The following is a 26065-nucleotide window of genomic DNA, read 5'->3' as shown; positions in this document are numbered from 1 at the left end:
AGGAACCCATTTTCTGTCTATAGAAGAGATCCAATCAGCCATGACGAAGACCTTGTGAGAGGTCCCTGAAGATGCCTTCCAGGGCACATATCAGTCAAGGTAGAATCGCAGGAAAACATGTGTAGAGGCCCAAGGACAGTGCTTTGAAGAATTTTAAGTGTTTGTGCAAATCTGTTCCATGAATTACATTAGAATAATGGCATTACTTTTGGAAAACACCCGGTATATCCCCCAATAGAGTGGCACTACTGAATGAGCCAATGGGACCTGGGAATATTTACTCTCAAAAAAATGAAACTTGATGGATTCAGGGTGAAAAACTATTTCTTCACAAAATCATTTGCCAATTAGTTTTCAGCATGTTCTCATTCAGCAAATTACACACCCCATTGTTACTGTGGCTGAGGACTCATCAGCTACAATAGCCAGCATACTTTGATCCATAGATTAATTTTATGCAACATGTTATAGGTAGTCAGTGTTGTCATCCTTTATAGTGCACTATAGGTACCTATAAGTTTGAGAAAGTGGTAGGCAGAGCATTCATCTATTGGCTTAAGGGATTAACCTGATTCGAATATGGGTGATGCCCTTGGAAACTTCCAGAAAAACCCATTTTGTGCAATTTTCTGAAAACCACAACTTCTTAGAAAATGTAGGAGACACTTCCACAAGGGATCTCCATAATATGATACGTGAATTCCTTTTACCATAGGGTTTAATACAATGTGGGTCCTACCCTAACCTATCAAACCAAATTATTGGATGGTTCTCTATAGTTGCAGTACAATTTTACTATGATGACCTAATGAGCCATTGCATTTTCATCACTTACATTCATCGGCTGATCTTTGCTTGACCTCTTTGCTTTCAGAATTTTCAGTAGAAGCGGGAGGCACTTCTTCAATTGAAGGATATACAGCTGCACTGCATTCTTTCTGCTGCCATCTTTTAAACTGGGAATCTTAGTCTTTATGATTGAAAAACAGTTGATAAGGTTGCTCAGGAATCCCTGAAAGCATAAAAGAAAGGAGTTGCATCATAGAGAACATAGTGTGGTGCAAAAAGAACAGGTAAGTGAGCACACATGCCTGTACCTTGAACTCACAAATGGCTTCATGATTCAAAGCTGCATCTTCCAAACTCGTCAGGCACTTGAGGCATTTGGTGAACAAGGAATCAGCATTCTTCTTGTTTAAGTCCTCTGATATTGTGAGTGCATCACATAGAGCAAACAGCAAGGACACCACACAATTTTTAATTTCAGATGCATCCATTGATGCTGCCTATGTAAGTAAAAATTTTACATACATGACCATCCTCCGCAATCCACCTAATATAAGTCTTCCTCTTAGAATAGATTCTCATTAATTTATTCACCAAGCGGGATCCACAAAATTTTTGGGATTATCTCAGAGTGAAAATCTTGACTGATATTCTCGTGTTTGTGAAATAATTAATAAAATTGCCATTTTGACTTACATGATCAGGAAAATTTCCCTAACTACTTCACTTGAGACCTTGAAACTTGTATACAATGCCAAAATTCATTCCTACCTGTCCTACCGAATTGTCTTCTGGGGGAAGTCGAGTGCATCAATGAAGGCATTATTGATGCAAAAAAATGGTCTGTTCAAGCAATTGTGAATGCTCCAATCTGGACCCCAGGAAAGCCACTATTTAAGGACCTGAAATTGATGACTCTGCCTTGCATATACATCTTACATTGCTCTTTAATTGTAAAAAAGAATCAATGTTTCTTTTTACCAAATTCCACCGTGCATGATCACTTGACATGTGGAAGGGTGAATGCGCACCGGAAAAATCAACCATTCAATATTTCTAAAAAAAAGGCCCAAATCACGCAGCATCACTTATTTATAATTAACTGCCAATAACCATAAAAAAAGTCAACTGTGACTGCTTTGAAAATTGAACAAAGAAGTTATTACTCCTCAAGTCTTACTACAGCATAGAGAAATTCTTGGGTGACAAATTGTAATTAGAATGATATTTTCTCTTGTGTGATACACTTTGTACTGCGTAGTAATCTTTCTTGTGAATTATTATTATTTTATTCCTTTTCCTCACTATACTGACCATGTTCTACGTCATGTACTTGACCAGCAGAACACTTACGTATAATTATTATTAAGTTAAACACTTGCGAATGAATGTTTCCCTCATTTTGGAAAACACTGGCAAAATGATCATTCATGACAAACTGATTAGATGGGGATTTCACTATGATGCCTGGCACCAGTTTTGACAGTACCTGCCCAATGGAGGTGGTGAACCAAATATAGATAAATACTTTCAGCTTGGAGAAAGAAAATTAAAATACATTGATTTTTAAACGATCAATGCAATAATGTAGTTGAATTCGAAAATTTGTTCACCAGATCAACCTACATATTATAATACTAATACTTAGACACATTTTTTTTGCAACAGGCATGATAAAAGAAAATTAAACAAGGAACATCTAGCTTTCATTTTCCAGTTGTAAACCAAGATGTTTTTAATTATTATCAGGGTTGCTTAAAGAATATTCTTTTTGCAAGTTGGCATAATTATTGAAGTGTTATTTACTTTAAACTTTGGAAGAGGCAAATCCGAAGAGGTGCCTACAAACGATGGCTAAAGATAAGTGAGCAAGTTCCTCAACCAAACATCATACACAACTAAAACTAAGGTATAAGAGTGAATCTGCACAAAAATGTTGCTAGAAATTTATTCATTCAGATCAGGGGTGATTCATTACTATTTTGAAAGGGGTTAGATATATCTCAGAAAGGGATTAGATATAATCATAATTGAGAAACCTTAGTGATTTTTCCACTATGGTCTCCACTAAAAGCATCATGCAATTGAATTTTTTATTCGAAATTATAAAATATAATAGAATTACAGCCAGTGTTCAGCTGTGACATTCAAATTGTGATGACATATCTGAAGACGTAGATCATGAAAAAATTGGCCATATCTAACAAAGGTTTCCTGTTTTATTTTTGAGGAAATAATGAACACAATTTACTTAGGAATTATCTCGAAGCTAAGTGATTGTGGATCTTCTATTTCCATGTCTATTAAACCTGCAATTAACCTGGTGATTGTCATTTGCTCCCATAAAATTCTCAAAATAAATCACCAAAAATTGTACAGGATACAGAACATGCATTTTGCACACATCGAAAAGATCATATGAAAACTTCACGCATGCACACACTACATAAGGAGTCCGATCAATTAAGAAAATACATTAATTACAAATACATGAATTCATTAGCGTAATGACATATTCTGCTTACCATATAATGGTGTAATTCACATTAAAACTGTGGGATATCAGATAATTTCCTTAGTTTGTTTGTAATTGCACCTGAAGCTTATTCATTAATCCTCTTCCTACCTTTGTAAAAGTTTTTCTATTTTTTAGACATACTTTATCAGAAATTATGTATATTTCATTGACATGGCTTATTTTAATCCCAAAATTTCTAAAAAATTCTTTGGTATTTAAAAACTCCATTATTAATTTGGTATATGCATAAAAACTAAAGTAATTAGCTTGTACACATATATTAGAAAAGAGAAAATAATATGCACTATGTTGATAACCAAATTATTGATAAAAAATATATAACACCAGCCTACAAGTTATGGTATTTCAAAAAGATGCTTATATTTTGAGCAATTACCTGAAGGTCCTACTTGAACACAAAATGTTAACGTTAGCATCTCCAGAATGACATTGGAGCTGGGTGTAAATGTGTATACTGAGTGTAAATGAGAGTTATGCCATTTCTAAATTTAAAACTTAATAGCTTTCCTTCAGATTTTCCTTCCCAAATATTAGCTTTTCCATTTTTTTTGGGGATACCATTTTCCAAAATTTTGTTTACCTATTGATGGTTTTGGAGGTCAAATTTTTCCAGGATGTATCCTTTGGGAAAACCAAATATTTGATGAGGAACTCTGACAAAATGATATACATCCACCGATAATCTAAGCAAAATAGTACCCGTTTCTTGTTTAACAACTCAGATAAGCTGTCCATTGCAGCAGTAATATTCTCCAATGCTTCGAATGCAGAGTTCTTTGAACCAGCTGAGTGATCTAGTGCTTCATCTTGGAATAAGTTACCGCAGTAATCAGTCACTGGAAGGTCTGCCAACTTTTCAATCACATGTCGGTCCTCAACTCCAATGATGAACTCATCAAAGTGAGCCAGCTGAAAAGCAGATCCAATTGTTGAACAAATTATATAGATATCGGTTAATAATTTAATATATTACTTTTGCATTTTTTAAAAATAATTAATGGATACTACTTACAGTGAAGGGTTAGTTCAATTAAATAGAGAGTAAAGATTAATGCTCTGACGGTGTGTAATGAATTAAGGTTAGGTACTACAGGTCAGATATACTATGAGAGCAAAGGGTAAAAGCAGCCTTTGAAGTATGTATCACCAATCTTTAACAGAATCCGAACGGTGCGTATTTACTATGAACAACGCATCCGGATTTTGGTGCGGTTCACCGAATATAATCACCTTCACGTCTCAAAACGGCGAAACAGCCTCTCATTTATACATATTTACTACCACAATATTGGCTTTAGGATTATTTTTTGAGAAGACATGCTTTCCTCATACATTTACGACATTGGCAGATTATTTTATGCAGCGATAAGCGTAAGAATAGGCACAAAATGGGCAAACAAAGATATTCGAAGCATTGTTATTCGTAAGTTATAGACTCTATTGGTTCTACTTCGCCAAGTTTCTTATTAGGAATGAGTATATTGCTTCTAAAGATATTCTCACCTGTTCTGCCAGGGGTTTTGTGATTTCAACTAGTGTTTTAGCATTGTTACGACCACTAGCATTTTCCATTCTTCTTTCTAAAGAATTTTTTATCTCAAATATAACGAATTTATTCTAGAACACTAGGTTTTCGGTCCAAAAATAGCTTACAGATGAAAATATTTACTTATGCATTCGAAATACAACCGTTGCTTTAAACGCGAGCGCCAAATTCGCGCGTTTACAATGTTTTCAATAGTCGCTGTAAATTTAGAATTATTTTAAAAAATATACCATTATGGAAAATTAAATTATTAAAATAAAAACTCTTCTTTTAAAAGCAACAGATGTATTCACGAAATATTAATTAATTCATTCCTTGAAAATATATTATTTTAAATTTTGAGGGTAGGTCTACGGTAGCGCTAGCGTGATTTCTTGATATCAACTACTCACGACTTCGAAAACAATAGACGTTATTCTTGCGGAAAGTGTAGCGTTGAAAAGAACGGTTATAGGGGAAGTATTAGAGTATTGGTCGATTATACGCTGTATAACTTAATGTGAGCATCTCGCTTTCCCTCTCGCGGGTATATTTCTGAGATGTATGTTTACAATTGAAGACGTGATTATTTTGCAGCTGTAATCATCGCTGTTTTAATGTTTGGCAACTTTTAAAGGAATAATGTGAATGTTTTTCATCTTCGACCAAGGGAAAATGCAGAGTGTAATTAAGCTGCCGTTCCTCATTAGCCATTTTAAATTGATGAATTTTAAATCCTAACAAGTAAGTTGTCATAAAATGCTACATTATTACTTCCCATCCTGGAAGGGATTTCATTTGCTACTCTATGTTTGCGTTTGCTAGTATTTTCTCGGTAGCCTTATTCATAACTGACATTAACTTGAACTGTATGAAGAGAAAGGAATAGATTCAACAAAGTAGCATTATATTTATTCGAGTTTGTAATGTCTACATGAATAAACGGCCGGCAAGAGCCTGTGCTCGTAGGGAATAGGCTGGCAGGTTGCTATACTCATTACCATTCTCCACTTCAATTTCAACATCAATCACATGCGTATCTCCAGGTTTGTTAACAGATACATCTGAAAGGTATTATAGATGGCCATATATGAAATGTCTTGACACAGGCTAAGTAACATAATTACAAACTTTCTGAAAACAATGTGCTAATTTACAATAATATTTACTTAATATTTCTCCAACATTATTATTTTTACTTATTATGAATACATATGCTGTGAAAAAGATTCCTTACAAATTGCCAAATGACATTAATTTAAACTACAAAGTATTACAAACTAAGAAGGTACATAACAGATCAATTGTTAATACCCACTTTTTGGAATTGTGAATTGTCTCGCGAAAATAATGTTTATTAACTGCCATCAAGTGTGGATGTTTTGAAAAAACAAATCAGTTGCAACAAAATCGGTAGATAACCCGAGATACCCGGTATCAAAGGTTATGAGGTAGCAGGTAAGGTCCCGTATCTGGATTTTGCTATTGCTGTCGCACGTGCACAATCTACCAACTCAAGTAATGATGACTGATACAATAACATGTGCGCTGTGCTTTCAATGTCTTCATTTATATAGCACCTACGTGCGTCAAATATTTAGTTACATATTACCGGTTAATTCAAGGAATGTTGGGACTAAGAAGGGAAAATGGTGATAATACTTGAAATAATGAGGGCGTAATTGATTTTGTAATTAATAGTAGTAAATTTAAAGCTTTGATTGTGAGAGAAATGTCCACTATGTAGTTTTCAGCATTAAAGCTACGTTGTATCATTCTTATATCATGTAAATTGGTAGCACATAGTTCATCAATTCGGGCATGTAATTCATTTGCCACGCGATTTGTTATTTTTATTCCAGAAAATGGTCCGGGAACTTCGCCTTTCGTGTAATAAATATGAAGAGTTTACACTAACTATCCGATAACAAGGATAGGGATATTAAATGAAAGGTGACCAGTTCCGCAATCGTATGTATGATCTAAGAAGGTGAAGACTACTGATATCCGCCATGAAAAGCGGGATTAAGTAAAGAATTTGGACAATATTTAGGGTTAACAGACTAACAACGGTGACAAGGTTAATGCAGAAGAAAGCGTGCAAATTCTTAGTTGCTCAACGCATAATCTATGTGGTTAAATCGGTTGATTTGCCATTAGAAGTTAACTAATTTGCCGAGCGTTACTACTGCGAGACGTCACATGTCGTACAGTCATTTGTTTACAAACCGCCTCTGACGTCACTTCCGGAATGGAGAACTTTTGCGCCCTTTTAAAGTATCAAAAATTGAAGCAATTCTAGTATTTTTGTTTTATGCGAATTATAAAGTATGAAGAATATAAACTAGTATGCTTATAATAATCTCAAATATTCTAGTCAGTTTTGAGACATTTTGCGAAAATATTTTACGGAAAATATTTTTTCTAATAGGAAATTTAATATAATTCATAGTCTACACGTTATTATAAATAATGACAGATCTAGGGTTTGCCTCATTGATTCTTTCCGTATTCCCTTTGAAGGTAAGATTTTCTGCGTGATCGCACATTCGCTTTGAAATTTAAATGCTGCGGTCCGACAGTAATTGTGGATATCTAGCATAATCTCAATTGGCATATGGGATGTATTTAAATCATAATTCAAATATAAATCTAGTCTAAGCCTTTCAAATATAATAATATATCGATGTTATTCTTATTTATTCCTATTTTTAAGAGGTCATCGGGAAGAAAAATGAAAAAATTCTGGGATGTGCCTTGGACACACTCCTTAATCCCTTTAATAACATTTTGCCTCGTTTCCGCGTAGGTATGCCATCGTATACGCATATGTTTAATTGTACTCAAGCGGAACTCCAGGAATAATATTGATTAAGAATTACACAAGAAGGTAGATGAATTGGATACCAATATATCTCGTAACGAATCCCTGGTAATTCGTGTATGTTCTACTAGTGTGCCTTTCTTCTTGGTACAGGTCATCATAGTGTATGTGGTGATGTAGATATTAGGTTGAGTATAATGGTTTTGCTGGCCCGTGGAATTCAATTCTTTAATGGCTTTGAAGTCTCGCTAAATATTATTGAAAAGTTAAAGAATAATTTTCGACATGCAACCGAACAACATGAAATATAGTATCTTTACGACTTCTAGTAGGGAATTATGCATGCTTCTCTTTATCGCCTAAAAGTCGCCGACAAACCTTATCTGAACACTGTCCAGAAACTTTGAACTCCCGTCACATTTTATGACAAAGAGCCTAACTAAATGGCCACGACTGTATTTCTTATTCCGACACGATATTCTACTTAGCTTATTTTTCTGCTCGGTGGATAGAATATTTAATCAAAAAGGACGTGTTAAACGCGTTTTAAAATAACGCTGAGGAGTTAAAATAGACTGGATTTCCTGCATGAATACTTTCTTTCATTACCAGACGAATTTTCCTAGGTCGTGTATTCACCAGCCCTATCATTTATCCTCCGTATACTTTCGCTCTTTAAGTTCTATGTTATCGCTAAATTTAAAAAGTTCAGTATATTGGCTGTTTGTATTATTTTCGTATGCAGAAACATATATTCCGCAATGACGCAAATGCAAAAGACGTAGCAGAGAGAAAAAATGGTCACATCAAATTAGCACACTTGCCTTTTAAAGCGGTGCCTTTCGACAGTTCGCCAATTGCAAAGGAATGAGAGAAGTAAATGGAAAAATATCTTCATGATCAGGTGTCATTCAAGTTCCATATGCTCCCCTTCCAAGAAAATACGCGCATGCGCACGCCTGGTGGAATTCCGCGGCACACTTGTCCCCGCCAGGTGAGACTGCTGTCTTTCAAGGGTGCATCATTCCGCAGATTTTAGGGGCAGAGTACGGGAGTGGTGAAAGAAGTTGACAACTGGGTTCCGATGGCTTCCCCACGGCCGTCGTCGTGGGTTGTGCTGGTGATTTTGGTGTCTGGTAAGTTTGCTTTTCTTTTTAAAACCCCTTAAATACACATTCCTAAAAGCTGGTGTTTCAGGGTTTGTTGGGATACGAACTTTATATTTAATGATGATGTGCGATCATGTATTATGTCTCCGGTGCTTGTTAACTTGCCCTGTCATGTTTATTGTGCAAAGAAAACCTAGTACGTTTCGTCGCCCTGGAAATTTCTTTGTAACCTGCCGATATGAGGCGACTTCAATATTCGATGTTAAAAGAGAACTCTTCTGTAGTTATTCGTTCGCTTGACAACCTCTTAACTACCGATCTCATTTCTTAAAGTGAAACTGCTTCACATCTAACGTCTTCCCGCACTCCCGTTTGACGAATCCCGCGTCACTGTACCGAATTATATTGAGCTACATACGTGATTACGAGTACGTGTGGTAAATGTGGCCCAACCAATGTAGACGCCTCACAGAAATTTTCCCATTCCGCTTTCCCTTTCTCTAGTACTTATTAGTTCTGAGCCTAGCGAGCATATTTTTAAAAAATGTTTACCTTGTGGCTTGCAGGAATTCAACGTGAAATACTTGACGTTCGTTGGGGTTTAATTCAATCCTGTGGGTCAGTTGGCGTTCTCGGTGTGACGTCACTCAATGATTTCCGTGTGTTGATTAGACACCGGCATTCCTTTAACGAAATGGTTGGGTAGGCGTTCGTTTTCTCTCCTTCAAAATGTCTACGAACTGGAAGTGTGCGAAGGCATAGTTATGTCGTCAGTCGACTATTCCAGTTAGCTGCTATTATCCATCCTCTGTTCGATCTAGGACTAAGCTAAGAATGACGGCGTACTGAAATTTATTGAAATAATACGAACCAAGGTTGTGCATGCAGTGTGACAGAGTTATGACCGCGGTGCCCCATTCTCCACGTCACTGATAGTAAGGCAATTAGAATGCGCCGGCCCTGGCCATGCTCGTTATTTCCCATTTCAATACCACTGAAAGCTACTTACTCTTCAATAATGATAATTAAAGAATGTGACAAAGAGGAAGTGGAGGGGTTAGGTTTTTGATCATCAAGTGGTAGTCTGGAGTTTGCTAAAGCTGAGCCGATTGTAGCCGTCATACACGAGTGCTGAAACAACAGTCGAAGTGGCTGTAAAAATGTTTTGACAACGCATGTGCACGTCTGTATAAAATCCGTGCAATGCATTGGTTTCAATTTTCGAGCGTTCTAGATTGCATTACATGTATTAGTTGTCACGAACATGTTAGCCAAGTGCGTTATCCTTGGTTTCAGCTACTCTCAGGCAATTGTCTTAATATCCGTCCGACTGCCCAATATTTGACCCAAGTTCAAATATTGTCTGTTGCAGTTCTTATGGGATTGAGAGGAAAACTTCGTATTTTTGTCTCTAGAACAAGTTGTGGCTAAACATCATGAAGCTTTCAATTGGTGGCTACAGCCTTGGTGCCGCATGTTAATGGATGCTTGGAGGCCGTACGTAGCTGACATAAGAGTAAAACAGAGCTAAAGGCAGGCGTTAAAGGGGGAAGTTAAAGGAATGCGTCAAAGTAAAAGGCAGGCGAAATGAGATTTTTTGCAGTTCGATGTCATTGCGGCCAAACTAATGCTCTCAGGAGGAAGCGTAAGAACTCGGCGTCTTATCGCTCGTAATAACTCACTCCTCCTGTCCCCGCCATGCGTTGGTGAAGGCATCCGAGACGGTTGTGATGCATTTTCTCTGATTCCGCTTTGACAGCCTTTCCCGAGTTGGGGAATTCCTCTTGACCTGTCGAAGGCGGCTTACCTTACTTTTTTGCGACTAGCGTTTCTAACTAAGGGTGGCCCTTCCCCCTCCCGCCCTTCTTTCCCCTCGTCTCAATCCTTCCCACTCGTCAGCGAAATCTTGTCTGTCGTCCTTGGTAGGGCGGAGGCCATTTGAGTGAAATTGTTCTCCGGATTCTCTTTATTATTTAATTTCTTCTATGCCATAATATGGAATCAATTGATTAGATAATTATCTCAATTTCTTTGCATTATAAAACAAAAATTTCAGATAGACATCAGTTTAAGGTAACTCTTCTTACACAGTCATAAGCATGAAATCATCGAAACTAACAGGATGAAAATACCAAATGCACACATTCTCTGTGGGTGACATATGGCTTAGTATATGAACTAAATTGTCAGATTGGACAGGGTAAATCTTTCTAAAATTGTTAGTGCTTCTTTTGTAAAACTATATTGTGAAAATAAAAAAGTAAAATTAATTGTACAAAATATTCCTTTGAATTAATATAGTAATAATAATAATAATAATTCAATGACAAACAATTAAAGTATCAAACAAAGAAGATATCTACAATAATATTTTTATTCTATTAATAACTTTCCCATTTCATTGGGATAGGTACTTGGGCTAATTTCTTTTAACACAGCTCCTTTTATCTGTGCCTGTGGTCAAAAGAGCTACAAAAAATTTATGATCAAGGCTTTTCAGTGATAATATCTTTAAATTTTTGATAGTTAGGGCAGAAGAGAGAATTTCTCAACGCACCTATGCTTTAGCAAGTCTTCAAAGAATGTTCATAGTGTTTTTGCAATCACCATTTCAGTGCTCACAGTTTTTGCCAGCTAGGGGTAGTCTAGTAAACAACATATTCATCTGCCATAGGTTGAGTTTGAGTCGCTCCTCAGGCAATAGGTATGGTCAAATAGGTGGTCCAGCCCCATGGAAAACTAAGGGCTCATTGGGATTGTAAGGTGTGCACAGATCCCAATGGACAAACTGTAAAAAGGTAAATAATTACTCCTTTTCTGTCTCAGATGAATCATATAATATAATGTAATATAATGAAGATGCAATGAATTTCAAACTCAGTTAAACTTGCATTTATAGTAATGATTCTTTTCCTCATTTAGTTATTCAAATATTGTGATAATTTGGCCAAATTTTTGCATTTGGCGATTGTTTTTCTACTGAGGTACCACAATCAACCATACTAAGATACCTGTGCACTGAAATTGTTTTGCATTCCTCTTACAAATAAATAAAGTTTGAGCATCCAAGTTTTCAGGGTGAACTTTGGAACAAATTAAAAGGAGCGGTAACTATCACAGTTTTAATATTATGGAAGGATCAACTGCAATGGTTTGAATATTATGGAAAGAATCCACGGCAGAATCCTTCTCCGAAGGACTGCTAAGCAGTCGAAACACTGTCAGCTTCTGGGTACCTCCCTTACCTTTCCCAAAGTGAGAGTTACACGACTAACATCAGAAGAGATAATGAAAACTTCGTTGCAATTTTCCACAGTTAAAACTTTATTGCCGACCATGGTTTCGATACACTGTATCATCTTCAGGTGAGGAAAAATACAAGGAGAAGGGATATATATACACAAGTTACTTCCCCCGCTCCCTCCTCCCCTGCCACCCCTTCTTGTAACTTGTGTATATATATCCCTTCTCCTTGTATTTTTCCTCACCTGAAGATGATACAGTGTATCGAAACCATGGTCGGCAATAAAGTTTTAACTGTGGAAAATTGCAACGAAGTTTTCATTATGTCTCGATTCCACAATATCACGCCTGACTCTTCACTTTTCGAACATCAGAAGAGATTCCATGGTAGGCCTGTTTGGGCGAGTGAGATTTGAAAGGGTTATGGCATTTACACATACCCAAGCGAGTGAGTGATTGGCGGGCCACTGGCGCAGGAAGAAATCTCTCACAAGCCCTCATGGTGCAAGTTCTTGTGACTAGCAAGGATCAAGGCTATTTATTACATCCAAGCTTAAGTATGCCTGATTAATTTGCATTTATTTTCTTACCTATGATTGGTGGTGCAGGGAGAAATCTCTTGCAAGCCCTGTCTGAGTGAGTGCTTGATAAGGGCAAGGATCAATGCTATCTAATATACATTAACCAGAGCTTTTTTATCATATTCTGGTTTAATTTTTTGTTCTGTTCTTACCCCTATATCATTTTATTTTAATTTAATTTTAATTATTAATTTATTTTTCCTCTCTAATTTCCCTCACCATATCCTTTGCACACTTTTAAGAGTATGGCTGGGGTTGATTCTTCCCATAATATTTGAATGGAGCTTTTGAGCATTCCATTATTTTCAGCTGTGCCATTAGTACAAAGTGCTTGCAATTTATCCATGCAATTTTGTTTACATTAGTATACATTGGTCCATTTAAATAATTTCCTGCAGTTTTTTGTTTCTGACATTTTTTACAGAATAAATAATGCTCTTTCGAACCTTTCTTATTAGAAATTACAGCAAGGGAAATTAATTGGAAATATTTGTCAACATTTCCTGATTCATCAATCTATGGTGAAAATTTCTTTAATTCCCTAATTTTCTGGATTAGTGTTCTTTCTGTGTTAACTGACATGTCTTTAGCATGCCAGGTGATTATATTAATTGAACATGGTACTCGTTCAATTTTTTATTCCATCAATTCCAAGCATAGTCTTTGCAATTTACACACAAGCTGGTAACATGAGTTATATCGCAATTTAGGGAGGCTTTGCAGCTTAAGTTAAAAATCTAGCAACTTTGTAACTTTAACTTATTTCTAGAACTCAATCAGATAAGATTTTCTGATCCCATAAAACAATTGTTGGACCTTGAGCTCATTGACATTTAAATTAGTTGAATATCTTATCTTATGTACATAGGGTGATTCTTTGAAAGTTGTTGTTTACATGATGGTCATTGCTTCATTTGGTAACTTTTCCAGGCATGTGAGGAATGAAGACCCAGAACAATTAACGTAGTGCACAAAACCAGATATCAGATAGTTCTCTTTGTGTAGTCTATATTGTGCCTTAAAGTTTTTATTTGGTTCATATTCTTGGTGCTTTATTTAGATGTTTTTTGATTTGCTAAATGTATTTGTTTATTGTTGTGGGTAACTGAAAATTAAATTTAATAGAGTTAAAATTTTTGCAGAATGCAAATATAAAGAAATTTAATAGAAAGATATAAAACACATGAAACTAAAATACAAATTAAAATTGAGGGTCTAAAATGTGCATGGTATACAGGAGATCAAAGGTGGTGGAAAACACTGAAATGTAAATGCCTATTGATGGCAGTAAGCAGATGCCTCCCAAACTTTAGCTATGGAAATAACACATTCTGTAACTGGTATGTCAACTTCCATTGTCCATTCTATTTCTAATATTTTTTGATTTCAAAGAAAGAAAAACATCACAAAAAAATGGTTAACTTAAATACAAGAAAAAGACTTGCTAGAATTTTCTAATGGGAAATTTGATTGTATTAGCTTAGGCTAAAATAAATGTTTTGAATTGATGGTAACAAGAAAAAGCAGCATTTTTATCTGGAAATAATTTGACTTTTATTCCACGAACTATCACATTTGCTAAAGCAAGTTCTTTAATCATGACAAGATGAACGTATTGTGAGCGTGGAGGGAAGATGATTGAGAGAGAGTTAGGCAAATGCAAGGGTGTGAAGCAGGAGGGTGGGCAAAGATGAGAAGCTCTAGAGAAAGAGGCAGAGAGAGTGGATGGAAGAAATACTGAAGAAAGGTGGTATGTTGAAGGCTGTAATGGAAGTGAGAATTTTGGGTAAGCAGGGCAGAGGGAGGAAGAGAAGCTGTTTGGGTGGCATGTAGACAGGCAGAAGATACCCTAAATTATTGAATGTAAGCAATTCACACAGTGACAATTGATACTCAGTTGCATTTTCTTTGCCCTGTGGGTAAACTACGATCTTTGGATTTCACCCTGAAACCATGATGACAAATTAAGTCTGTTCAACATTGATTTAAAAGCTCTGGGTATCTACTTGTGGAGCTAGTAAAACTTCTCATTTGATGTGCATTCTTTGACTTAATGTAATCTGCCCCTTCGTACTTTACCACAGCATGAATTAAACACTTTAAATAATGTGGAAACTTTCTATTGATTTAGTAATAGTTTTCAGCATACAATCAAATATAATCAAAGCAATCATATTTACAATAATAGAAGTTTTGCACTTCATTTAGTAACTCTTATATCCGTGACATCAGTTTTAGTTCATATGCCTTATAATGAGTTCAATTAAAATGTCATATGCTGATCCAAGATGTATACCATTAGCAAGGAAGAGGCAATTGCCCCCTTAATCTCCCAAGTCTGACTCCATGGTTATAAACGAGAACAACAGAATTTCAACGCTAGTATCAGAGAGGTTGGCTTATTCTAATCATTATATTGAGGATACCTCTATGTAGCCGTAAACTTACCATTTGACGCCAAACAGACACTTTGGATGAGAAAAGTTTGCAACTGGAAACTTTGCAAGAGGAGACTTTCTTCCCAACTCATATGGACTATGTCTTTGCCCCCAGTCTCACCCTCCACTGACCTCTCTTCCATATTCTTCAAAGTCAACAGCACCTCCACCACTTCTCCTCTTGCTCACCATGTGATCCTTTCCTCTTCCAAAATTTGGGGTCCATCAAGACTACCTTGATCTATATAAAAAGGTTAATAATATTAGCTTTACATTTTTCTTCATACCTAACCTTCGGAATGAAAACTTTTTATTTGCCAAATGGGATAACTATTTAATTCAAGCAATTACATCATCGTTCGTTCGAAGGTTTCCGCGGCGATGAGTAGGTGATTTCCACATTTTTCGGGCTGCGTCCGCGTATGTCGTTTAAATGTACAACAGTTGTAACAACAACAACTGTTGTACATTTAAACGACATACGCGGACGCAGCCCGAAAAATGTGGAAATCAATTACATCATCATTTAATTTTTTAACAAAGTATTTTTTCTTTGTTTTTAATCCTAGCACTTAATAATAATTCACTTTTCATTGAAATGAAGAGATTTCATAATGTAAAAATCATTTGCTTTCCCCACTACCTTATTTGAATTTGATTTTCATTATTTTTTTGAACATCAAAATGGTAATATTGATAATGAATCCTCAAAGAAAATCTGAGTAGTTAAATATTTCATTATCACATAAATACATGTGAAAATTTAGATAAGTTATTTCCACAAATTTATTCTGTTCACTTTAAATATGTATCCACATAAAAGTAGGCTTTTCCTAGAGTAATAACATTAAATCAAAGTTAATAAATGTATGGCCACATTGCGGGTGGAGTATTTGGCTATTTGAGCTCTTGGTTAAATAATGGGTGTGACCTCTGGGCATGCTTGGCTTCACACAAACTGCATAATTATTTGCATGTCATAACTTCTTGGGAGACGAAAGGCACCATAGGATAAGGAGCTGGGCCTCCCAACTCTGTAAGTGACCTTTGCAGACTGTATAGGGATTGGTATGAGATAACCTATACCCTTATCTAAAAAATTGACATTCAGATTTATTACTCTGGTGATTATTTAATAGCACATTATCATCCAGAAGGGGAAAGAATTGAGTTTTCATTTGCACATTGAGAAAATGGAAAATGTGTGCATAATTAATTTGAATTATTTACATTACGAGAACTGTTATAATGCAAACTGCTTATAATTGATAATGTATTAGCTCTTAGTTTTGCCAGCAGAAATGATCCTAAACAAAGCGATAGTTCTACCTCCCTGGCTGGGCAAAAATAGTGTCCTTCCTACAACATTTGCAGTTTGTGGTGTTTACTCAGGGTCAAGGTTGAGGAAGAGCAAGTGATTGGGTTCCATCTAGGGTGGGCTAAAAGGTTCTGGATATATGACAGAAAAATATCATTCAAACCAGGAGAGATTTGGTGATGGATGGAGAGAATGCAAAGAATTAAATATCAAGCAAGGCCTGAGTGTGAGAGTGTGTGTTGAGTTTCCTACTACTTCCAATGTCTTGAATTTATTAGTCGTGAAATTGATGAAATTCTTTTCTTTGTCTAAATTCCTCAAAAACTCATTCCTTGATTCCCGTATGTTCAAATCAAAGACTGAGTGCTGGAAATGCTATGTCTAGCAAAGCAAGCTATTAACAAACAAAAATGTAATATCAATCAACCAAGCCGTCATTCTCAATCTCTATGCTTGAATAAAATGGCAAAACCATTTTCAAAATTCTCACCTAACTATGTGGGAATCTACAATGTCCTTGAAACAAATGTTGCCAACTGACCTTCCAAGAGCCCATACAATCTCCACCGAGCAGTCTCTCCCTCCATAGTGCATCCAGTGTATGAATTCTGTGCCTACATGAAGGCAGGGGGTCATGCCAAGTATTGTGGACAGTGGAGAGAAGGTAGGTTTTGGTCAATAGTAGGGGAAATGAAGCCATTGAATTGCTGAGTTGCATCGCCTTTGTGGCAGATAGCTATGAATGCAGAATGAAGTCCTATTTTTTTGTATTTACTGGGTGCATAGAGATAATTCTTCTTGTGATGTATGCAGCCACAATGCTGCATTTATTTCTCTGCCAACTGTTCGTCACTTGGGATGTGCCCAGTGGAGATATGGAGCAGGAATGCATTGCAGAAAAGCAACTAGTGGAGGTGTGTCATGATGAAGCATACGACTACAGTCGTTAACTGGGTTATTGGGTCATCTCCTGCATGCAAGTCCTCAACTAAACTGGGAGATAATGAGATTATGCAGGTGGAGTATTCAAAAAGGGGATGGGGTCAAGGGATAAATATAGCAATAATATTAAAGCCCAAAATATTTAACCAAAGTTCACATCTATGGTAACAGTTGCTGCAGTTTTCAGGGGCCATGCTAAATATATATCTAGGGGTTGAATAGACTTAGATGGTTACAAAATAATTTGACTCTGTGCTCAAAGGTGCACAATCATTCAGGTAATATCAGCTCAAGTCTGCAATTACAACTTTTTAATGTACTTAAGTGTATTTTTGCTAACATCGGTCCTTCTACAAGTGATTTAAGATACTGTGAACTTATTTTTTCTGCAGCATCATTGGTAGTTGGTGATGAAACAACTACTGTTTCAATCCAGACGGTGAAAGAAAAAACTCATGGCCCAGAGGATCTTGTCTGTTTCTTCCGGAGGAAACAGGCAGAGGAATGCAGAACTAATTATTCTGGTAGAGTAGCAAAATATTATCATTTAAAATTTTCAAATGTAATTTTTAACATGGTTTATGTATGCTTAGAAAATTTAATTGCTGCTGCAAACTGGTAACAATACTTTAAATGAGGAAATAAGAAATATGATAATGCAGAAATTTCATGACGTAAAAGTCACTTGCCTTGGTCAGAATTGGTATGAATTTTCTGCATTAATGTGAATTTGCAGATGACAGAGTTAAGTAATCATCAATGCATATCCTGAAGTGCTTCTAATATGATAATGATTTTACTTTATGTGAAATACATCAAGGAAATCATGAAAATAGTTCCTTCCATTTTCCAGTGCATGCAAGAGCAGCGATCTCCCCTCGCATTCAACAGTTGTACACCAAAATGAATCCTATTTTGAAAGAGTTCATAGCTAGTGGCTCACTGGCTGCAGCACCTGCAGAGATATTTTCAGAGCTTCATCCTGTGGTGTTTTATCTCATGCCGGTTTGTATGTCTTCACTTGCATATTACCCTCTGAGGGGGCTGGTAGGCAAAAGACCAGGTGTCAGATGTTTCAGACAAGGATTCTTGTTTGATGTGTGCTTACAGTTTCTATATCTGGTACTAAAACCTTCTTGCGCATGTGTTGTACTTTTGCATGAGATACGGAAATAATGATACTGAAATGGCCATTTCTTGTATTGGTTTGTGAAAAAATCATTTGCCCCTATACTTAAGCATGATCACTGCAAAATGATAAGCTGTTAGTTTTTTGTTTACCAAAAGTTGATTTTCAATGCTAATGGTTATTTTAATTTTTTTTCTCTTTTTCTTATATCAACCAATATAGTAGACTAAAATTCATGTAATTTAAATGTCCTATAAATTTGATGCAATATAGCCAAAAAGTGTGAAATACTTTTTTTTCCACTAATAAAATACCTTGTGTGACCAAAAGGTCACTCCTTTTTTGTAAAAAACACTGTAAACAATATTGTATAACTTGCCAAATTATATATTTGTCATTGGAGGCAGCACCCCTTCAGAAGTGTCTCCCATGATAATATTCAGCCATGATAGCCCATATCCCCTCCACAAGGATACCGCTATATGGTGGATGGCCTTCTTGGGTGCTGTTGTAAGTGTTGACATGGGTATTGAATGTGGGTGCTCCACTATTTCTTCCGATTTTGGTCTCAGCATGCAGATGAGCGGCTCAGTGTTGGAGGAGAAGGCCTGGCGCGATACGTAAGGGCTCGTGGTGGAGAAACAGCTGCCATAATAGCATCAGCTGATCTGTTGAATGATGTGGAGAGCAAGGATCTTTTTGTGAACAAGGTGAGGAGCAATGTCATTCAAAAGTACTTTGAAGGCACTTGAACTTAAGAATGTCCTTTGGTGTTTGGCTTGCATGCAAAATTTCTTATGTCCCAGAGGAAAATTCATTGGCACTTAAAACCCTCAATGTAGATCCATGGAGCCGCCATGGTTCTTTCAGTTCCTGAAATTGCTTGTATTTGTTGATTTTCATTAAAGGGTTTCAAAATCTTCGTCTTATTATTTTGCATTTGACTCTAAAATTTTAAAAAGGAAGTGCCATTCTTGTATTATTTTACAGTTGTGAAATATCTCTCAAAATTCATGCTAACATTTCTTGTGCTATTGCAGTATGCTTGGTACTAGTGTAATTTTGTTTTTATCGTCCATTTAACTATGCAAATTTTAACTTTTTCTTTATTTTACGTTAAGCAATAATAAGAAACATTTTATAGGACTTGAAAAGTGCTGTTGTTAGCTACTTGCTCAAATGGGCGGGTGCCTGGTGTTGGCTTACTCCTTGTTTTACTTCTCACCTGAGACCTTCCCGATCTATGGGGCCCAATCAGGAGTGTATGATTGCATTGGCAGATCAGGATCATAGTGAAAGCATACTTAAATTTATTTGATTGTGAGAATACTGGAAATCACTGAAAATATGTAGGAAAGTGAGAATGGACTCTCCCATATTCTTAGAGTAACATACTTTTTCACAAAAAATAATTTTAATGAAGAAATATTATTGAGATGTGTACCAATATGTCAGAACTAATAATTCTAATGTAAGTTGATACATTCATTCTTTCAGCTAGCAGGTGTGCTGCTCTCAGAAAGGTCACAGTGTGTGCTGGGTGAGTACTTGGCAAAATGGTTCCGAACTGCAGATTACTGGAAGCCAGACAGATTTGGAAGACTGCTGAAAGCAGGAAATCCTTTGGCTGGATCACTGCCATCACCATTCCTGGCATCACTACCTGAATCTACCATTGAGAGATTGTAAGAAATAATTCAAGATATTAGAGTTTGGAATTGAAGTATGTATTTATTGATGCAAACCAAATTGCATACTCCCCCTTACCTCTTTCTTGTGAAACAATCAAACTTCTTTCTAAAATCTGGGTAACTGCAAAAGAATATCTATTTTGACTTAGTCTTTGAAGTCTCCTTTGTTGTTTTTTCTTGCTGTGGTATACTTGATTCACTTTTTTATAATGTAAGCCATGCAAAAGTCGTGGTTCATATTATGAAGCTTAAAAAAATGTGCTAAACTTCCTAACAAAATTTGCAAAGTAATAAAATAGACAAATTTAGAGAATATTTGAAAAGGAGATGTTTAACTAATTTACAATTACTTCTAAACAACATGGTTGATTTTGTGCCTCCTACACTAAGCAGTTGCAATCCAAAGCTTTCTGCTTCAATTTTTTCCACATAAGTAAACTAATGATTTGCTCTCATTATAACCCAAGTATCCATGGCGTATTGGAAATAAACTGATGGGTAAAGAATTAAATATGATACTCTTTTTGCTTATCGGGAATGAAAGGGAAATAATTGTCACATTATTGAAATTGAAATAAATTCTCTCAATATGAATAATAAACATTATGGTTTTTATTTCAGCCATTGACTATTTTTTAATTATAATTCAAGACCAGTTACTATAAACTAACACAATTAATGTTACCTGGCATGTTAACATCCTGCCTGGTGAATGTGTGATAATACATATATTTTATCAAGTTTTTCAAATATTAAAAATAAGGAAAAAAGTGACCTTCACTATAGGAAACTGTGGAAAATATTTTCCTGAATACAAACTTTTACATATACTTCTTCCTTTACTTACATAGGTGCTTCATAGTTGATAATTTTTAAAACCTTACTTTTTCATTCAAATATCTTTTTTCCCCTGAAATAGAATTTTTGTTTATCATTTAATTATTAGATATGCAATTACTACATGGATGATTTATTTATGCTTGAAAACCACTGGCCATTGATCTTTGAAATTAACCTTGATTTTAGGAAATTTTGTTTTTCACAACCCTGACATTGATTGTTCCCAGGTGTTATGTAATATTGAGATTCTATTGGGCATACAAACTTTCTCAAATGCCAAATTTTTCTTCTAGAAATAGTCATAAGTTGCTAGTGTCAATGTACAATCTAAGTCTGATCAAGTATTAGGAAAATTTTCAAGAAGATTAGTAATATTACTGCATGTACTAAGATATTATCAGTTTTAAATAAAATTATGTAATTAAACTTAAATTGAATTGCAATAAGACACAGGTTCGTGCATTTAATTGGAAAATATGGAAAGTGGTTGTTTATTTAAATTTTAACAATGAAAGAATTATTTGTACATTCAATATTAAGTCTGTAGGTCTACATGTTCAACTAAGTGGTGGGTGGGATATTCATGCTAGTAATTTCTTCTAAACTGCACACTTTGATGTACACCATTTGGTTCCTGCGTAAGTGTCACTGGAGGTATTTAAGCTCTTGTATTATTCTAATTTTGTCTCAAGGTCAAATAGTATTCTGAGGATCATCTGTGTACATGTTGCTCCAAGTTTTTTTAGTTAAAAAAGTTATTAATATGTACAAGGTGCCGCTTATAGGACACCATGTGTGCTCTTGTTAAAAAGATTAAATGTTCTTACCATTCCATCTAAGTATATATTTGCCATGTCTGTCTTCATAAAAAATAATATCCATATCTTTTAAGCGAATAGTGATATTCACTCTTATTCAACTAGAAATCCTCAGAACATCCACACAAGTAAGCGTAAATCAGCTATTTCATATAAGTGCTCAATTGCAATGGGTGCAGGAATTTATAACACATTAAAATATAACAAAATTGTTGGAAATGAGTGATGAACTACCTCATCTCCGAGCCCATAAGATACACATTCTTCTTCTCCAAAATGTTCTCTAAAACCAGACTCTTATGGTATACATATTTATGATTTCAACCTGTAAGTACAAGCCAATTCACCAGAAAAATACTTTTATGTATATTTTCCAGCATCAGGCTTAGAAAATGGTTGCCATTATTGTGTCAACAATATCACTGATTTTGGTCATTAGTAATCAGAGTTTTATGTGCATACACACACACTATGTATATACACACACATTATATAAATATACATACACACACACCTTTATGGATGCAACTTCTTTACCTGATGATGCTGGACCGCTGTGAAACCTTGGTTGCATTAGTTTATTTTTCATGTGGATTTGCAAATTTTTATTTTGGCGTTATTCATGACTGATGGATGATTGATAATTTGGTTGCAGTTTGTTTTTGCTGTCACAGTGGGAGTGGAAAGGAAGTCCGAGGGCAGATGAATGGCATAGCAAGGGCAAGGCGGTGACCAGAACATGGTCTACCTTGATAATTAAGTCAGAGCACCCCTACCCACTCTCTAACTGGAAGAAACTCAGCTACCAAAGGTATTAGTTTCAAAGCAGACTGAAAAGAACTATCCTTTCTTCTTTGTCTCCCTCACACTTTCTTTTTAGCATAATTCCCATGCTCAAGTTGAAGTGTGTCAAGTTGATCTATTGGTGAGCTTAGATAAAATAAGCACTCCCTGAAAGTGCTTTTCAAATGAACCAGCAGTGTGCCTGAGCCTGCACCACTTTATAGTTTATCTTAGCATCGGCTATCTCTGTGATTAGTGTGTATCCTTTATTCATTCAAATGAAAATGCTGCTTTCCTATTTTTGTAAAAGTACTTTTTTATACCTTTGGTACTTTTACCTAGCTCATGTAGACAAGTAGCATAGTGTAATTTTCTGTGGATAGCATATTTTTTCAGCTAAAATTAGTTCAAAGAGAAAGACATGGTAACAAATGTGCATTATTGTTCTACAGTTTGGGTGATAGAAAATGTTTTTGTAAATTTTTAGACTGTTAGTAACCCCATAGTTTCGTCCACTTAGCTTAAATTTTTTTACTAAAACTTGCTCCAGGGGCAAAGTTTGACAATTTAGATGGCTATATTGGTCTAACTCATGTAATAAATAAGGTTTCCATGTAGTTTCCACATTTTGTCTTGAGGGCTACATATGAGGGTTGTCTGAAAATTTCCAACCTTAACGTGAATAGGCAGCACTCTTATTTGGCAATTGTTAGAGTGAGTTGGTTTTTGTGAAAATGGAAAAATTGAGTATTGAGCTATCATTAAATATTTATTTTTTAAAGGCAGTATGGCTATGCAAGTCAAAGACAAGTTGGATGCTCTGTATAAGGACCCTACAGCATCATTTACACCTATGAAATTTCAGGCAGCTGAATTTAAATGTGGCCGTACAAGCTTGGCTGATTGTGTATTCAGGATGGTCAAAAACTGCAACAACCACCAATAACATCAGAAACGTTTACAATATGGTTCCTGGACCATAAAGTTAAGGTTGGGGAGAGAGTAGAGGCTATTGGGCATGTCAAAAGAATGTTTGTCATAAATTGACCAAAGAATTGAACGTGCATAAGCTATCCACATGTTGGGTGCCACATTTGGTCACATAGGACGAAAAACTCATTTGGATGACCATTTCCTGGACCCTGTTGGAGCAGTTTAAACAAAGGGTCAGATTTTTTGCATCTATTCACAACTGTGGATGAAACTTAGATCTGCCGCTAGATTCCTGAGATGAAAGAAAAGTAGACTGCCAAGGGTGACCCTGCTCCAAAAAAAGGCTAAGACTTCCATCAGCCAGGAAGTTGATGGAGACTGTTTTTGGTATAATCATGGAATTGGGTTAATTGATTATCTTTAAAAAGGTAGGCAAAAAATTACCAATTTGAAGAAGAAAGACCTTGTCCATCAGGTCAACACGGCCTGCTCACACTTTGACTGTTGCCATGGCTAAAATTCATGAATCGCACTTCAAATTAGTTGATCACTCACCGTATTCACCAGATCTGGCCCCCAGTGACTTTTCCTTAATCCTAACAAGCTTTGTTTGTAGGATGGAGGTTTTCATTGGACGAGGAGGTTATTGCATATGCTAAAGCCTATTTTGCAGACAAAGGTATCAACTATTATTTTAAAGGGTTAAATACATTAGACCGCTGGTGGAAAAAGTGTAGACTTAAAAGAAAATAATGAAAAATTAAAAATAATTGAGGATTAAATGTTGTTTATTCATTAGGTTGGAAACTACTCTGGTAAACATTGTCTCAGAGGCTTATCAGAAAATATTTTTAAGCAATTTTTTATTAGAACTGAGTCTGATTATAGGAAAGAGGGAGTTAACAAAGAGTGCTGAATTGGTGTGCCTTGGCCCTTCTCCAAACCCTTGCTTTCATGATGTGGTGCATCATCCTTCATTGCTCATTTGAAGGCCTAGAATTATCTCTAAAAACTTTTTGGACCATCCCTGCTATTGTCTTGTCTGGTCCCTCTTGGTGGTGCTGTCGTCCTGTGGTACGGGAAATTGAGCTTGGAGGAACAGTGGGTAGAGTGACTCGTTGCAAGCCACCAAGGGATCAAGTCATCCACAGTTTGATGAATCTATTCTTTTTCTACCAACCATGCTCACTCCCAAATTAATCTTTCTTTCTTGTGCCTGTTCTTTTGAGTTGGCATGTTGGCAAGTTTCTCCAATATACGTGTATGTAGTTGTATACAGCAAACTCTTAATTAATCCATGCAATTCTCGTCCCAGCAGCTCAAAATTTTAATAAATTTACCATTTTAAAGATAATTAAATTCTTTGAAACTTCATTGTTCTCTTTTAAAAATACAAATTTGAAACACCTGAGTTTTCTTAATTGTTTTTAATGTCATGTAATAAAAAGTTTCCATTAGTATTTAACTTTTTCACGTAAACATTTTTGCACCAGCTGTACTTCCCATTATTGATTTACTCTCATTCATTCATTATCCCTGAAAATGCCATATTCTCCTTTAGGGACAATTAAATGGAATCACTGTGCAACAAAAGTCATCAGCTGTCTGCACTGATTTTTTTCCATTAGTAGATCATATGAAGAATAAGAATCCGTATCTGAAATCCTTAGTTAATATTCTTCATAGCCAGTCATTTGCTTTTTCCTGTCTACCTATGTGATTGGTTTAACTTTCAGAGGAAAATCAGTTATGCTATCCTCTTGATGATACTTCTGTGCAATTGTGAAAATATGATTCAACCTTTAAAATAATGGCTGTAAAATGGAAAAATTGTGCTTTCCTTCACTAATAAACTCAGATTAATCTGAAGTAATGAAAAAGAGCATCTCAGTTTATTTCACGGCCATATGTTTTGCATATTTTGGTTAATTTTTTTTTCACTAGCTGTGACTCATCATTCATCCATTGACAAGGATAATCAAGAGTTTACTGTATCGTATATTGAAAATGAATAGTCTATAGATTTTTGTTCTGATGCGGTTTTTCAGGAATGTAAGGCAAAGAGAAGTGAATGTGTACAGTTTTTTACTGGGTTGAGGTGAAAGAAATGCGTGCAAGAGTTGCTGTGGTATACCCAGCCCAAATTTGAGAGGTTCTGTTTTCAAACTTGCTTGTTATATCAAGAGTTTAAATACTTTTGACTTCATTTGCATTCCCTGATGTTTGGCAGTATATTTTTCTAATGATTCATTTAAATGTAATGCTAAAAACAATAGTAATTTTTAGTTGATGATTCTCTTGAGTGTAATTTTTGTGGTAGTACAAAGTCCTTTTTTATATATTTATCTGTAAGGCTAAAAAACAATTTGACTAGTGTCTTACCATTTGGTTTACTGCGTTTTCATTTTATTGGTCTTAAATGTCAAATTTATTAGTTTTTCAGGTTGGTGCTTTCTTTGGAGTGGAAATTAATTTGACCATGACCCTTGTAGGGGTTGATCAGTTTGTGTTTAGGAAGGGGAGAGGCCCATGTGATGCCATTGCAGTAATGAGATAACTAATTGAG

The 26065-nt window shown here is 35.7% G+C and overlaps 2 protein-coding genes across 2 annotated transcripts in view; one reads left to right on the top strand and one right to left on the bottom strand.

The window, feature by feature from the left end:
* The window catches only part of LOC139693924 (serendipity locus protein alpha-like), a 29777-nt gene extending 25668 nt beyond the window's left edge, over positions 1-4109 (bottom strand). Inside the window, exons 1-3 of the mRNA XM_071592260.1 lie at positions 4025-4109; positions 1098-1286; positions 836-1012 (exon numbers count right to left, since the gene is read on the bottom strand). Of these exons, the coding sequence (XP_071448361.1) occupies positions 836-1012; positions 1098-1286; positions 4025-4060 (402 nt within the window). The 5' untranslated portion in view covers positions 4061-4109. The remainder of the gene's footprint in view (positions 1-835; positions 1013-1097; positions 1287-4024) is intronic.
* A 4285-nt stretch (positions 4110-8394) lies between these two features.
* The window catches only part of LOC139693839 (uncharacterized), a 57793-nt gene continuing 40122 nt past the window's right edge, over positions 8395-26065 (top strand). Inside the window, exons 1-6 of the mRNA XM_071592140.1 lie at positions 8395-8810; positions 17698-17829; positions 18159-18310; positions 19007-19144; positions 19932-20119; positions 22439-22594. Of these exons, the coding sequence (XP_071448241.1) occupies positions 8759-8810; positions 17698-17829; positions 18159-18310; positions 19007-19144; positions 19932-20119; positions 22439-22594 (818 nt within the window). The 5' untranslated portion in view covers positions 8395-8758. The remainder of the gene's footprint in view (positions 8811-17697; positions 17830-18158; positions 18311-19006; positions 19145-19931; positions 20120-22438; positions 22595-26065) is intronic.

Source organism: Hetaerina americana, unplaced genomic scaffold, assembly GCF_022747635.1.
Source record: "Hetaerina americana unplaced genomic scaffold, ioHetAmer1.1.p SCAF_5, whole genome shotgun sequence".
Taxonomy (NCBI): Eukaryota; Metazoa; Arthropoda; class Insecta; order Odonata; family Calopterygidae; genus Hetaerina; species Hetaerina americana.
This window is presented reverse-complemented; position numbering and strand designations above follow the sequence as displayed.